The sequence below is a fragment of the Pseudophryne corroboree genome, chromosome 3, assembly GCF_028390025.1.
Source record: "Pseudophryne corroboree isolate aPseCor3 chromosome 3, aPseCor3.hap2, whole genome shotgun sequence".
Classification (NCBI taxonomy): Eukaryota; Metazoa; Chordata; class Amphibia; order Anura; family Myobatrachidae; genus Pseudophryne; species Pseudophryne corroboree.
In genome coordinates, this window is record NC_086446.1 from 712,340,323 (window position 1) to 712,355,876 (window position 15,554).

Sequence of the window (15,554 nt, forward strand, 5' to 3'; positions counted from 1 at the left end):
ATCCAATCTGCGTAGCCATAGACCAGCCCTTAGCTCTGATGTTCCTCGTTTTTGCGTGGGGGTTGTGAATGCGTACGCAACTACGACTGAGCTTGCAATGAGTCCGGTGGGTGTTCTCTTTTCATTCCTGGGCAGTAGCAGTGCTTGCTAACATTAGCAGTACCGTAGCCTAGGGAATCGCACTTGCATTTGATTACAAACATAAATTAGGCCCATAGTCAGCTTCTTGTAAGATCACAAAGGAGGGGGTTAAAAGTCCCAGCTGGCAGCTCAATATTTGGGCAGCATTATACCTGTGTAAGATGCACAGCAGTGTTCAATCTCAGTAACTGTGGGATATAATGTTAAATTACTTACTATAGCTCTTACCATAGCCTGAGCATGTGGGCCAAACCACCTGACTTCATTTATGAATACACAGGTAAGGTATATTGATACAATGTTATGACTGATGAGGTGCATCCAGGCTTGACACAAGTAGGGAATATATCTTTTACATTGGGGGTCACGTTTCCTGGGTGTCGGATTTGAGGGGGTGAGTTGCCTGCAGGGAAGTCGAGAGCCAGGATGGGCCTCGGTACTTTTAAAGGGGCGTGGCCTAATCACAGGAGGTGTGGTCATGTACCCTTAGAAAAAAATACTGGGGAAAATGGTATTTTAAGCACCTCCATGGCCACACTGCAGCCCAGTACACAGCAGCATGTGCTGGTCTGAGGAAAAGAGGGAGGGAGCCTGGGCCCCAACTGGACCCTCACTGGGCCCCTCCATCAGACCTGGGCCCGGGTAATTTGTATCCTCTCCTCCCCTCTCTTGGCACCACTGGTTGCCTGTACTTAGCAGGGAGGAATGGGGGCCCCAGGATCGGCAAATACACTCAACAAAGTATGCAAAGCAGGGAGGCGCTGGGCAGGAGAGGCACTCTCCCCACTTTTTTTGCCGTATTGTTTTTTATTTTATTTTTTATATCTGGTTTTGATGAATTAAATCTCCCAGGATCCTAAATACGCAAAATAGATTCACTAATTCCGAGCTGCCTTATCTGTTAAATGGTAGATTTAGTTGATATTGGGCCTGATTCAGGTTTGGTTCCTTGGAAGCAGCAGCAATGCTCTGATATGGTAATGCAGCTGGAGGCATCTGGTATAAGTAGACACCTCCTGCATGCATGTGTGATCCGCTGCTGCCTCCTAGGACACATCATCAGATCTCTCTGGGACACTATCGGGGAACTGAGGATGCTCCGTCGCTGAGGCCAGCATATATCCGTCAGAAGATGGTAACACCGGCCTCTGCACTGTCACAAAATGGAAGCGGCATGTCTTAGTTTTGTGCAACGGAGTCCACCGCCTCCCCCTTCCTGCCCCAAAATGGCTGCTGTCAATTACCTGACGTCTGCAGCTGATTTGCGAGTGAGGCTGAAGGACCCATACTGCACATTTATTTATTATTTATTAACAGTTTCTTATATAGCGCAGCATATTGCGCTTTACAATTAGAACAACAGTGATAGAATAAAATTGGGTAAAAACAGACAGACATAGAGGTAGGAAGGTCCTGCTCGCAAGCTTACAATCTGTAGGGAAATAGGCATAGATACACAAGGATAGATGCTACCTATTGCATAATGGTCCACCAGATTGCTAGGTTCTTTCTGGGTTGTATGATACGATCACCCAGCAATTTTGGCAAAGGGTCAGGAGGGTGTGAGAGTAAAGAAAGACAATATGTGTGATGTTATGTATACTGTACAGAGAGGATGTAATTAGATAGGGAATCATTGAAGGTTATGTGGGTCTGGAATTTGATAGGCTTGTCTGAAGAGGTGAGTTTTCAGCAAACGTTTAAAGGTTTGCAGACTAGAGGTGAGTATTATTGTGCATCGGAGGGCATTCCACAGAGTGGGTGAAGCCCGGATAAATGTGGTCACTCCGAGTTGTTAGCTCGTTGCTGTTTTTTCGCAACGGAGCGATTAGGTGGAAAATGTGCATGCGCATGGTACGCAGCGCGCATGCGTTAAGTAATTTAAGACAAAACTTTGGAGATTTACACAAGCTCGAGTGATGTTTTTTTCCACGCTCGAGTGTTCATAGTGTGATTGACAGGAAGTGGGTGTTTCTGGGTGGTAACTGGCCGTTTTCCGGGAGTGTGCTAAAAAAACGCAGGCGTGCCAGGTAAAAACGCAGGAGTGGCTGAAGAAACGGGGGAGTGGCTGGCCGAACGCAGGGCGTGTTTGTGACGTCAAACCAGGCAGGAACTAAACGGACTGAGGTGATCGCAATCTAGGAGTAGGTCTGGAGCTACTCAGAAACTGCAAGGAATTATTTATTAGCAGTTCTGCTTACCTTTCGTTTACTATTCTGCTAAGCTAAGATACACTCCCAGAGGGCGGCGGCCTATCGTTTGCAATGCTGCTAAAAGCAGCTAGCGAGCGAACAACTCGGAATGAGGGCCAAAGTCCTGTAATTTTGAGTGGGAACAAGTAATACATGTGGATGAGAGACGCAGATCTTGTGCAGAGCGAAGAGGTCGGTTAGGAAGATATCTTGAGATGAGTGAAGAGATGTATGATGGTGCAGTTTGGTTAATAGCCTTGTATGGAAGTAAAAGTATTTTATATTTAATACGGTAGAATTACGGTAACTAATGAAGGGACTGACAGAGCGAATCTGCAGATGATGAACATCTAGCGAGGAAGATTAGCCTCGCAGCTGCATTCAAAATTGGTTTGTAGTGGTGAGAGCCTATGGGGGGTAATTCTGAGTTGATCGCAGGAGGAACTTTGTTAGAAGTTGGGCAAAACCATGTGCACTGCAGGGGAGGCAGATATAACAGGTGCAGAGAGAGTTAGATTCGGGTGGGTTATTTTGTTTCTGTGCAGGGCAAATACTGGCTGCTTCATTTTTACACTGCAATTTAGATTGCATATTGAACTCACCACACCCAAATCTAACTCTTTCTGCACATGTTATATCTGCCCCCCTGCAGTGCACATGGTTTTGCCCAACTGCTAAAAAATTTCCTGCTGCCATCAACTTGGAATTACCCCCCATGGGGTAATATACAGATGGTGACAAATCTGCGGAGGATAGGTAGATTTGATCATCTGCACATGCGAACATTGGCACACTACATTATTCCCAGAGTAGCGAACGGGGCTAAATCAGGCCCATTGCAAACAAAATGTACATTATTGTGCATTCTCCTTTTTTAAATGTCTATTTTCTTATGATTCCTCTCAGGGTATCAACGGCAGCTGACATACAAACGTGATGATGGCTCCTATAGCGCTTTTGGAAATAATGACAAAGAGGGAAACACCTGGTAAGTGACTTTGGGCCGGGGAGGGGATGTATCAAACCTTGGAGAGAGATAAAGTACCAAGCAATCAACTTCTAACTGTCATTGTAGCAGGCATTCCCAACCTCAGTAATCAAAGCACACTAGCAGGTTTTAGTGATATCCATGCTTGAATACAGGTGACACAATTAGCACCTCAGTTATTTTGATTTACCAATCTGTGCTAAAGCCTGGATATCCCTAAAACAGGCATTCCCAACCGCGGTCCTCAAGGCACACCAACAGTGCAGGTTTTAGTGATATTCAGGTTTCACCACAGATGGTTAAATCAAAATAACTGAGGTACTAATTAAGGGGGTCATTCCGAGTTGTTCGCTCGTTCTTTTTTTTTCTCGCAACGGAGCGATTAGTCGCTAATGCGCATGCGCAATGTCCGCAGTGCGACTGCGCCAAGTAAATTTGCTATGCAGTTAGGTTTTTTACTCACGGCATTACGAGGTTTTTTCTTCGTTCTGGTGATCGTAATGTGATTGACAGGAAGTGGGTGTTTCTGGGCGGAAAGTTGCCGTTTTATGGGTGTGTGTGAAAAAACGCTACCGTTTCTGGGAAAAACGCGGGAGTGGCTGGAGAAATGGAGGAGTGTCTGGGCAAACGCTGGGTGTGTTTGTGACGTCAAACCAGGAACGAAACTGACTGAACTGATCGCAGTTGCCGAGTAAGTCTGGAGCTACTCAGAAACTGCTAAGAAGTGTCTATTCGCAATTCTGCTAATCTTTCGTTCGCAATTTTGATAAGCTAAGATTCACTCCCAGTAGGCGGCGGCTTAGCGTGTGCAAAGCTGCTAAAAGCAGCTTGCGAGCGAACAACTCGGAATGAGGGCCTAAGTCACCTGTGCTCAAGCCTGGATATCACTAAAACCAGGACTGTTAGTGTGCCTTAAGGACCGAGGTTGGGAAACACTGCCCTAAAACCTGCACAGTTAGTGTGCCTTGATGACCAAGGTTGAGAATGCTTGTTGTAAATGCTGCATTTGAAATATGACAGAAGCTGAATGGTTGGTACTTTATTTCTCTCCAAAGTTTGGTCTTCCCTCTTTCTGAAGTAACATTTGTGATTTCATGATTGAAAGCTGGATAAATGGGCATAAATTCTAATTTCACTATTCCATACCTCCCAACATGACCCTCTCCAGGAGGGACAGAAGGCTCTGCTCCTGGACTTCCCTGTTAATCTATGATTGCCCTCACCTGTGCTGAAACACCTTTCTTGTCCATTAACCTGTTCAGCACAGGTGCCAGCAGTTATAAATGAAGAGAAAAGTCCAGGAGCAGAGCATTGTGTCCCTCCTGGAGGGGGTCATGTTGGGAGGTATGCTATTCTCACAGCATGAAAAAATAGTTCTCAATCAACAATTAAATAAGGTATTGACCACATAGAGATGGAGCTACGCTAATCGTGGTTCCATCTGTGACTGAGTGCGTCTGGCGAGGTGGACTCCCGGGCATGAATGGGACATCTCCGTGAGCTCGGCAGTACACCCCCGACTGCGATGTAGCCACGCTCAGTGAGCGTGGCTCCATCTTTAGGGCTGAAATCAGTTAGCCAAGGTTAATTACCGTGGGCTAATTGATCTGCAGCGGCTATTCAATTATAGCCCACGGAAGCCCACAGATAACGCAAATTTCTGTTTGAGCCTGAGGGAGGATCGAACAGAAATCAACATTTAATGGCCTGATTGCGGGTGCCGCAAAGCTGTTAATCCGTAGCTCCAGGAATTTGTCCTGGATTCTGAGGGTTAACACGGTACAGCCCATTTTACTGTGCAAGGAAAATGTGCTGTAATTGAATAGCCCCAGCCGTTAAAGCCCAGGCTGCCACCCAAAATGGTAAATTTCTGCATCTAATTGATTTTGGCCCATAGTGTATTACAAGCAATTAGAACTTAAATCCCCTGCATTCACTTTTGGCAATATATTAACATACCTCCCAACATGACCCTCTCCAGGAGGGACACCATGCTCTGCTTCTGGATTTTTTCTCAATATATGATTATCTGCACCTGTGTTGAACAGGTAAATGGATGAGAAAGGTGTTTCAGCACAGGTGCTGGTAATCATAAATTAAGAGAACAGTCCAGGAGCAGAGCATTCTGTCCCTCCTGGAGAGGGTCATGTTGGGAGGTATGTATTAAAGAACACACATTTTTGATGATTCTTTAAATAGAGAACGTCTGACGACTGACCATGTGCATGATGAATCATTACACAAACACTTTACCTTACATAAAATAACGACATGGAGTTTTAGGTTTGGCAGAAAAATGTTAGCTGATTTATTTCAATAACTATCAACTTTAAATAGCTGTCAAGAAAGGGATTAGATAATGGTGACAAAGAAAGAACGGCTATACTGTTTCCCCAATCCGCAAAAACGTCATCATCCTCATCAAACAAACTATCAAACAAAAGGTATCCACTTAACCTTCTACCTTGACTACCCACCAATCTGGGTGATGTCGCTACCCCTGTTTAGGTGGTGCAGCCGTTATGCACAGTCAACGACTATGAATCAATCAATAAACAATCTATATATGACCTACACAGGTAACCTGCCATTCTTTCCCGCCAAAACAGTTAACGCAAGAAAGCTACCCCCTGCAACAAAAACGTGGAAGCAGGTCAGGAAGACAAAGGTAAAAGAGGCTGACCCACCTGAAACCAAGGTGGTCATTCCAAGTTGCTCGCTCGCTAGCTGTTTTTAGCAGCCGTGCACACGCTGTGCCGCCTCCCACTGGAAGTGTATTTTAGCTTAGCAGAAGTGCGAACGAAAGGATCGCACAGTGGCAGCATAATTTTTTTGTGCAGTTTTAGAGTAGCTCAATACCTACTCAGCGCTTGCGATGACTTCAGGCTGTTCAGTTCCTGTTTTGATGTCACAAACACGCCCTGCGTTCGCCCAGCCACGCCTGCATTTTTCCTGGCACGCTTGCGTTTTTACGAACACTCCCAGAACGCCCACTTCATGTTAATCACTCTGTGGCCAGCAGTGCGATTGAAAAGCTTCAGTAGACCTTGTGTGAAACTACATAGTTCGTTGTTATATTACTTCGCGTGTGCGCATTGCGCCGCATACGCATGCGCAGAAGTGCCGTTTTTTTGCCTCAACGCTGCACAGCGAACGAAAGCAGCTAGCGATCAACTCGGAATGACCACCCAAGGGCGTAAATACCATAGGTGCAGGGAGTGCAGCTGCTATGGGGCCCAAAGCTGAGAGGGGCCCATCTTACACGTGTTATATTCTAATCCTTATGATAAATCTAACCCCTTCCATCCCTGTATCCCTGTTGGATAGTATATCACCTGATACCACAAGGCCATCCCCAGCCTCAGATGTTTAACCCTCTCCATTCCTATCCAGTCACTAGACTCCTTCTTAATGCAAAAAAAATCTGGTTAATTAATTTTACAGAAATCGTTAAATGGAACAATCTTTTTTTTTTTCTAGTGGTACATTTAAGCAATGGTCAATATACTTTTCTTCTGTTACGTCTCAAACTGTTCACTATACAGCATCTGATGTTTTTTCCTGGCATACTTTATTAAAGGACACAGAGTATGCAGGAATTTAGGATTACAGGAAAGGGCTGCATGAATTAATGAATCTCATGGTTTATGGTTACATCTTGCTGAGTAACGTTGTTGGTAGGGCAGTGAGAAATCCATGGGGCCAGGGTGCTGAGGGGACGTGGCCCAATCCCAAAAAACTCATTACAAAATACTTTACATGGCGCTGCAAGGTAGTGCAGCACGCTGCAAAGGGGAATATTTATTTGTCTGTCTCAGCAGCTGGTCTTTTTATATGTTGCTTTGTTATGTCTTCTTGTAACCCTCTATAGGCTTATCCTCTATATATATTTATTGAGAGCTATCATCTATGTCACCATACAATCCATACTTACCTACTCTCCCGGATTCTGCAGGAGACACCCGGTTTCTCGGCTAGTCCGCTGCAGCCCCGGAAGAGTGACCACCCCTCCCGCATTCTGCCCACATCCTAGTGAAGTGGGCTGAATGGGGAGAAAAATACGGTGAAATCGCGGACTTGGCAGAGAGGGTGGAGCCTAATGATGTGATTATATGTTAATAGCGTCATTTTAGATTTGTCCCTATGCAAATATTGCCCAATCGCGTAGTTTTCCCTGTGAGTGGGCAGGGCCTAATGATGCAATTAGCTTGGCCACACCCTGCAATGTCGGTAAGTATGATGCAATCCCAGTTCTGGCTTATCTCATCAGTGCTCCTTCATAGAACTTTCTAGTACTACTATAAGGGGCAGGCTAATTAAGATACAGGTACAGTATACCACAAAATATCAGGCGCAAAAGGATAAAAAAATTACTTAATTAAGACCTCCACATTTGTAGTGCCTGAAAAGCTGATCCCGAATGATGATATAGCAAATCACATATACAATGGGGGTAATTCCAAGTTGATCGCAGCAGGAATTCTGTTAGCAACTGGGCAAAACCATGTGCACTGCAGGGGAGGCAGATATAACATGTGCAGAGAGAGTTAGATTTGGGTGTGGTGTGTTCAATCTGCAATCTAATTTGCAGTGTAAAAATAAAGCAGCCAGTATTTACCCTGCACAGAAATAAAATAACCCACCCAAATCTAACTCTCTCTGCACATGTTATATCTGCCACACCTGCAGTGCACATGGTTTTGCCCAACTGCTAAAAAATTTCCTGCTGCGATCAACTTGGAATTACCCCCAATATACAAGTAGCGAGTAATGAAATGACTCTAATAGAGAGCGCTCTCTATTAGAGTCATTTCATTACTCACTACTTGTATATCAATTAAGATACACTTTTTAGTTATAACACAATAAATAAATCTAATAAAAAATATATTTACAATGTCTCCTGAAGGAGTCAGTTCTGTTAATGAAACGTGAGAGGGCAATGAGCACAGTCAAGACCAACAGGGACTACTCTCACTCGTGGGTGTCCACGACACCCATAGAGTAGGAACAGAACCTGGGGCAACCACAGGTCGCCACTAAGCCCGCAGCGTGGTGGCTTACTACCTTCACCACCCCTCCTACCGCCGGCTATTTGCTGCTGGGATCCTAGCGGAGTCAAGCATACCTAACCCCGTAAAGGTCATATACAAATTAACAGTAAAACATGACAGATCGGTGGTACAGTAAGTGTTGATGGACACATCACTGGACAATACGGGGCAATAAGACGGACAAACTTGGTAAGACGCAGATTAGATAACGAGGGTTTGGGACTCATTGTTTCTTGACAGGTATGGGAAGCTAAATCATTGGAGGGAAAGTGCGATCAGCAGAAAGGCAGGTGCTGTACACAAGGACAGAGTCGTTGCATTGGACAAGGAGCACTGGAAGCAAGGATAGTGCTGGAGAAGGACGCGAGAGAGGGCGGCCATGCCCGTGAGAGCTTATATGCTACGGGGAGGGGAGAACAGTTGGGGGGTGAAATGGGGAGACGCAGAGCACAGGGAGGAGAGAAGAGTCACAGGTCAGGAAGTGGGTAATAGGCTGTGATGAAAACGTGAGTTCTGAGTGAAGGTTTGTAGTTGGTGAGATTGGGAGAAAGTCTGACTTGGTGAGGGAGTGTCAGTGGAGGTACATATATTGTTGCTGTTTCCTACCGGTGCCCGATTCCTGCTTATGATGATGACTATCAGATCTTGTCTAACATTAAATAACAAAATGGCATTGATCACTCCCAAAATGAAACCTAGCGCTAGTGCATATGTCCCAGGCTGGTAGTGGCGAGGCTGGAGGAACAAAACTTTCCTGCTCTCAGAACTAGGCTATGGACTAGAACTGATGGTACTATCAGAGGAAAACCTGCATCATGGTCACTTACCATTGTGTCAGCCTGTCCTTGGCTGCTCTGCAGAAGCATCAGAGGATACCTGGCCAAAATATCAGGCCTCCCCTAGTAAATACCAAATGATCGCTCTAGGGCTATTCCAAACTAGAGATGAGCGGGTTCGGTCCTCCGAGATCCGAACCCCCCGGAACTTCACCTATTTTACACGGTTCCGAGGCAGTCTCGGATCTTTCCGCCTTGCTCGGTTAACCCGTACGCGCCCGAACGTCATCATCCCGCTGTCGGATTCTCACGAGATTCGTATTCTATATGAAGAGCCGCGCGTCGCCGCCATTTTCACTCGTGCATTGGAGATTGAACGGAGAGGACGTGGCTGCGTTCTCTCCCTGAAAAGCTCCGTAATCTGTGCTCAGTGTGCTGCAAATATCTGTGCTCAGTGTGCTGCAAATATCTGTGCTCAGTGTGCTGCATTGTGGGGACTGGGAACCACCAGTATATAATTATAGTAGTACAGTACAGTAGGCCATTGCTGTATCTTGCAGATCTGTGTCAAGTATACTATCTCTGTGCTGCATTATTGTGAGCAGTATATAGAAGGATAGTGCAGCATTTTGGTGACCAGCAGTATACATATAGTACAGTACAGTAGGCCATTGCTGTATCTTGCAGCTCTGTGTCAAGTATACTATCCATATCTGTGCTGCATTATTGTGAGCAGTATATAGTAGGACAGTGCAGCATTTTGGTGACCAGCAGTATACATATAGTACAGTACAGTAGGCCATTGCTGTATCTTGCAGCTCTGTGTCAAGTATACTATATCTGTGCTTGATTATTGTGAGCTGCAGCTCTGTGTCAAGTATACTATCTCTGTGCTGCATTATTGTGAGCAGTATATAGTAGGATAGTGCAGCATTTTGGTGACCAGCGATATACATATAGTACAGTACAGTAGGCCATTGCTGTATCTTGCAGCTCTGTGTCAAGTATACTATCTCTGTGCTGCATTATTGTGAGCAGTATATAGTAGGACAGTGCAGCATTTTGGTGACCAGCAGTATACATATAGTACAGTACAGTAGGCCATTGCTGTATCTTTCAGCTCTGTGTCACTTCTAGTATCCTGATCAGTGCTCAATATCTGCTGCATTGTTGTGACCAGTATGTATACTGTACTGTGCGACGTGTGTTATACACCTGGTGATTTTATACATCCTGTAATCTGTACTGAGCGATGTGTGTGATACACCTGGTGATTATACACCCTATATACTGTACTGAGTGATGTGTGAGATACACCTGGGGATTATACACCCTATATACTGTACTGTACGATGTGTGTGATACACCTGGTAATTCATTATACACCCTGTATACTGTACTGTGCGACGTGTGTTATACACCTGGTGATTATACATCCTGTAATCTGTACTGAGCGATGTGTGAGATACACCTGGGGATTATACACCCTGTATACTGTACTGTTCAACGTTTGTGATACACCTGGTGATTATACACCCTGTATACTGTACTGAGCGATGTGTGAGATACACCTTGGGATTATACACCCTATATACTGTACTGAGTGATGTGTGAGATACACCTGGGGATTATACACCCTATATACTGTACTGTACGATGTGTGTGATACACCTGGTAATTCATTATACACCCTGTATACTGTACTGTGCGACGTGTGTTATACACCTGGTGATTATACATCCTGTAATCTGTACTGAGCGATGTGTGAGATACACCTGGGGATTATTCACCCTATATACTGTACTGTGTGATGTGTGAGATACACCTGGGGATTATACACCCTATATACCGTACTGAGCGATTTGTGAGATACACCTGGGGATTATACACCTTATATTATTATTATTATCCTTTATTTATATGGTGCCACAAGGGTTCCGCAGTGCCCAATTACATAGTACATAAATAATCAAACAGGAAAACAGCAACTTTACAGTTGATGACAGTATAGGACAAGTACAGGGTAAATAAACATAGTTACATCAGCAGATGACACTGGAATAAGTATCAGGATTATTAAAGTAAGACAAAGGATAAGCACATGGGGGAAGAGGGCCCTGCTCGTGAGAGTTTACAATCTAAAGGGGAGGGGTAGACAGACATGGGTGACACAGATAGGGTACATAGAGAACGTGAAACAGAGGGTTAGGATGAGATTTGGCTGGGTTTGTTGAAGAAGTGGACCCCCAGAAGGCACAAGTCAATACTTAACATTGCAACATTTTACTGGGCTATGCAGGAGAAAATTAAAAATAGGGGAAAAAAGAATCGATAACTTCTACCGCTTTCAAAAAGGTAAATGGAAGCTGAAATAATGGACAACTACCTCATGGAAGCCATATACAATATACCAAACAGTACTTAGCAGAGTTAGGAATGAGTGCTTATGAAATAGAGTAACATTTTGTCATAATATTTCAGAAACTGCATGGCTGGTCTCTTGCACTCTTGCTCTAATACACCACCTGCTTTAGGATTTATATTCAAAAACATTATGTCTCCATAATCCCAAAAACGTCACTCTTTTTGGAAAGTGGTTTGTTCCTTTTAAGGGAAAGAGAACAAATGTTCTCAAACAACGGTATCTCAATTTCTTTTTCCTCTGGGAAGGGATTGTGGATTTGCAGGAATATCTGAGCATTTCTGTAATCAGAAAGCAGCGACTTTCTACAAATGTTTACATTAGATTACGTTTGGCAAAAAAAAAAAAAAATTAAGTACAAAATCCCATTTAGGATGTCTTCACCAAATCGTAGACATAATTATGGAAATCGTCATCAAACTTAATGAAGTGCACAGATGGTTTACCTTCAAGTTGATGAATAACCATGCCAGTCCTTTTGAGCCTCTTTGGCATATTCCACTTGCTTGCCCACGAGGCTGTCCACAACCTTTCCTGGTTCTCTTTCAGCTGGAGGGGAATCATTTGAGTCTGGCATGATCCGAAGATCTCCTTCTTTATAGTCATCTAAAAGTTGATACATATATAAGACTGGGTCCTTTTCATAGGTTATATAATAATAAAACCATGTGTTCATAATAGGTGCTCGTGCTAATACCATCCCTCGCCACTCATCCTTGGAACCATCCTCTGTTTCAAACATATACTCCACTGCTTTACCAATCATTGTGTCAGCCAAATGGGCATCGCTGATTCGGGATGAGGCAACTCTGTCTGGTAGAACTTCAAGAGCAGACACCCTTTCATCCTTGTGAAGCTCAAGTCCATAGACACAATCAAATCCATCATACTTTATAAGATAGAGGGAGGGATTCACTGGTACTTGATCCAGAACTGTTTTTTTCCACTGGGTTATTGGCCCACCGCCCTCTTTCCACCCATGCTGTATTCTACAGCCTACAATATTTCACCTTGGCTGGGAGATTGGTTTACTTGGTCCCATATTGCTTCGATGTTTCTTATTAGATGTTCTTTTCTTCATCATATTTGCAGAAACACCTGCATGTGCTGTATCAGCTCTTGATCGCTGAGCAGCCGCCTTTCCAAATGGAGTCTTCATTCATCTGTGTATTAAAGGGCAGCAGGGCTGCCGAACTAGGGTGAAAAGTGTAGTCACTCCAAGTTTGTTGTAGTCCTTCCAGTCTACATGAAAAAGAACCCCTTCCTTTCCACCTTTCAGAAAAACTCCGACCCTCAATTGCTCTGATCAGAAGTCACTTATCTGGGGCAGATAGGATGTGTTTCCCTCCACTCCCCCTGCAGGTGATGGCTGCGGCACAGTGCTCCCCTGCGGCCAGTTGCCCCAATCCTCCTCCTCCATCCTTTGTCAGACTCCGTCATCACCACTGTGCGCTGCTATGGTAGAGCACCTCCCGCCTCACTCCCCCTGAACTTCCAAGCCCTCCGCTCAGACACTCCAGCGCTCATTCCCTTCCCTCACCCTCTCCACACACTGCCAGATTTGGAGCTGGCTGCTACTATACGGCCATCTGTCACTCTGCTGCCAGGACCAGGCCTCGCCTTCCTGCCAAATACTGATCCCTCCAGAGCTGCATACTGTATACTGTACTGTGTGACGTGTTATACACCTGGTGATTATACATCCTGTAATCTGTACTGAGCGATGTGTGAGATACACCTGGTAATAACTGTGCTCAGTGTGCTGCATTGTGGGAACCACCAGTATATAATTATAGTAGTACAGTATAGTAGGCCATTGCTGAATCTTGCAGCTCTGTGTCACTTCTAGTATCCTGATCAGTGCTTAATATCTGTGCTCAGGGTTAGTGCTGCATTGTGGTGACCAGTATACTACAGTACAATAGTCCAGTGCTGTTCTCGCTGCTCAGTGTCAGTTCTCCGTAGTATCATCAGTGATCAGTATAATCAGTGATCAGTATAATCAGTGCGCTGTTAGACGTGTGCCCGTTTTCCACCATTAGTGCAGTGGGATTTAGACAATTGATGAAGTTATTGTGTCCCCGGTACAAAATCCCATCTAGATTCCACTTCACTAGGCAGGCGATAGCGAGATTTTACCAATTAATATCAGTGATTTATAATTATTAATTACAGTGATCTTGCCACATAATTCCAGTGATTTGTCATTTTCTTCCAGTGATTTGGACCAATAATACTATTGATTAGAATGAATAATTCCTGTGATTTTGTCATTTTCTTCCAGTGATTTGGACCAATAATACCATTGATTAGAACGAATAATTCCTGTTATATTGAGGTGTTTGTGTCGCTTAGCCTAGCCGTCCAGCGACCACAGTGCACCTCTTTTTCTCTTTTCTCTGCATCATGTGCTGTTTGGGGCCAATTTTTTTAAGTGCCATCCTGTCTGCCACTGCAGTGCCACTCCTAAATGGGCCAGGTGTTTGTGCCGCCCTCTTGGGTCGCTTAGCTTAGTCATCCAGCGACCTCGGTGCAAATTTTAGGACTAAAAATAGTATTGTGAGGTGTGAGGTGTTCAGAATAGACTGGAAATGAGTGGAAATTGTGGTTATTGAGGTTAATAATACTATAGGATCAAAATTACCCCCAAATTCTATGATTTAAGCTGTTTTTGAGGGGTTTTTTTAAAAAAAAAACACCCGAATCCGCCCAAAAAAATTTCAAGGAGGTTTTGCCAAAACGCGGCCGAATCCAAAACACGGCCGAGGAACCGAATCCAAAACCAAAACACAAAACCCGAAAAATTTCCGGTGCACATCTCTATTCCAAACACACTACAGTATGTATACTGTGCGGTTATCCGGTGGACTGATTCAGACTATAAGGAATCCTCACTGTGACACAATGAGGAAGTAGCCAATAGCATAATATACAATACAATGGCCTGTAGCTCTTTTTTTCTTTTTTTTTTAGAAAAAGATTATTGAGGCACCGTAGCTCAGGAGTTAGCTCATGGGTCTTGTATTTCATGTTTTTTTTTACCTAGTTGCGCCTATGCATATTAAATACCCTCCATTTTAGGCATAGCTTGCTTTAATTCTGCACTTGGCTTTATATCTCTCCTTGTGACGTTTTCATACTGTACACCAAGAATCAGCACTTCTGGATTTGCTTTTTATTATAATGTACAGTATTAGTAGTAAGGGTAGTCATTTTTATATTATTATTAATAGTAGTAGAAGGAATTATGTAATCTCTCTCTCTCTTTCTCTCACACTCTCTCTCTCTCTCTCTCTCTCTCTCTCTCTCTCTCTCTCTCTCTCTCTCTCGTGTAGGAGAAACACTGACCATGATCACATGATGAAAATCTCTGTAACATGTTACTGTTTATTATGCATTGTGTGTTTCCTAACTATCCAGAAGTGGCCATGAATCTTCATATTATTCCCCACAGGCTGACTGCATTTGTAGCAAAATCCTTCAACAAGGCGCGACCTTACATCTTTATAGATGAAAACCACCTCAATGACTCCTTCAACTGGCTGGAAAATAATCGTCAAAAAAATGGCAGCTTCCGCAGTGTGGGGAAGCTTTTCAATAACGCTATGAAGGTGCATTTGATGTATTTTCTGTAGAAGTATATGTAACAATGGTTGTAGTATTTTTTTTACCACATGCCATGAATAGATATTAAAACACTGGATAAACAACACCATTCTGTAATGTTAGCAACAAAATACAAATGATGCTGAGATAAATGTAAATGATTATTTAGAGTAATGCACAAAAGCAATAACATGAAACAAAAAATTAATAGTTTATTCTAGGCTTCTCATAACTTAACTATAATAATTGAAATGCCACCTCACCTCTACCACCTACTGGCCACAAATGTAATTACAACAGCCACTGGTTTTGATAGGGTACCTTGTTTCATGGACACGGTGGGCCAAATGTTATAGTCAGTCCTCTATTTGCATA

The 15,554-nt window shown here is 43.8% G+C and overlaps 1 protein-coding gene across 1 annotated transcript in view; it reads left to right on the top strand.

Annotated features, from left to right (window-relative positions):
* Positions 1-15,554, top strand: part of LOC135056673 (alpha-2-macroglobulin-like) — a 174,711-nt gene that overhangs the window by 109,596 nt on the left and 49,561 nt on the right. Inside the window, exons 25-26 of the mRNA XM_063962123.1 lie at positions 3,240-3,321; positions 15,028-15,184. Coding sequence (XP_063818193.1) covers positions 3,240-3,321; positions 15,028-15,184 — 239 coding nt within the window. The remainder of the gene's footprint in view (positions 1-3,239; positions 3,322-15,027; positions 15,185-15,554) is intronic.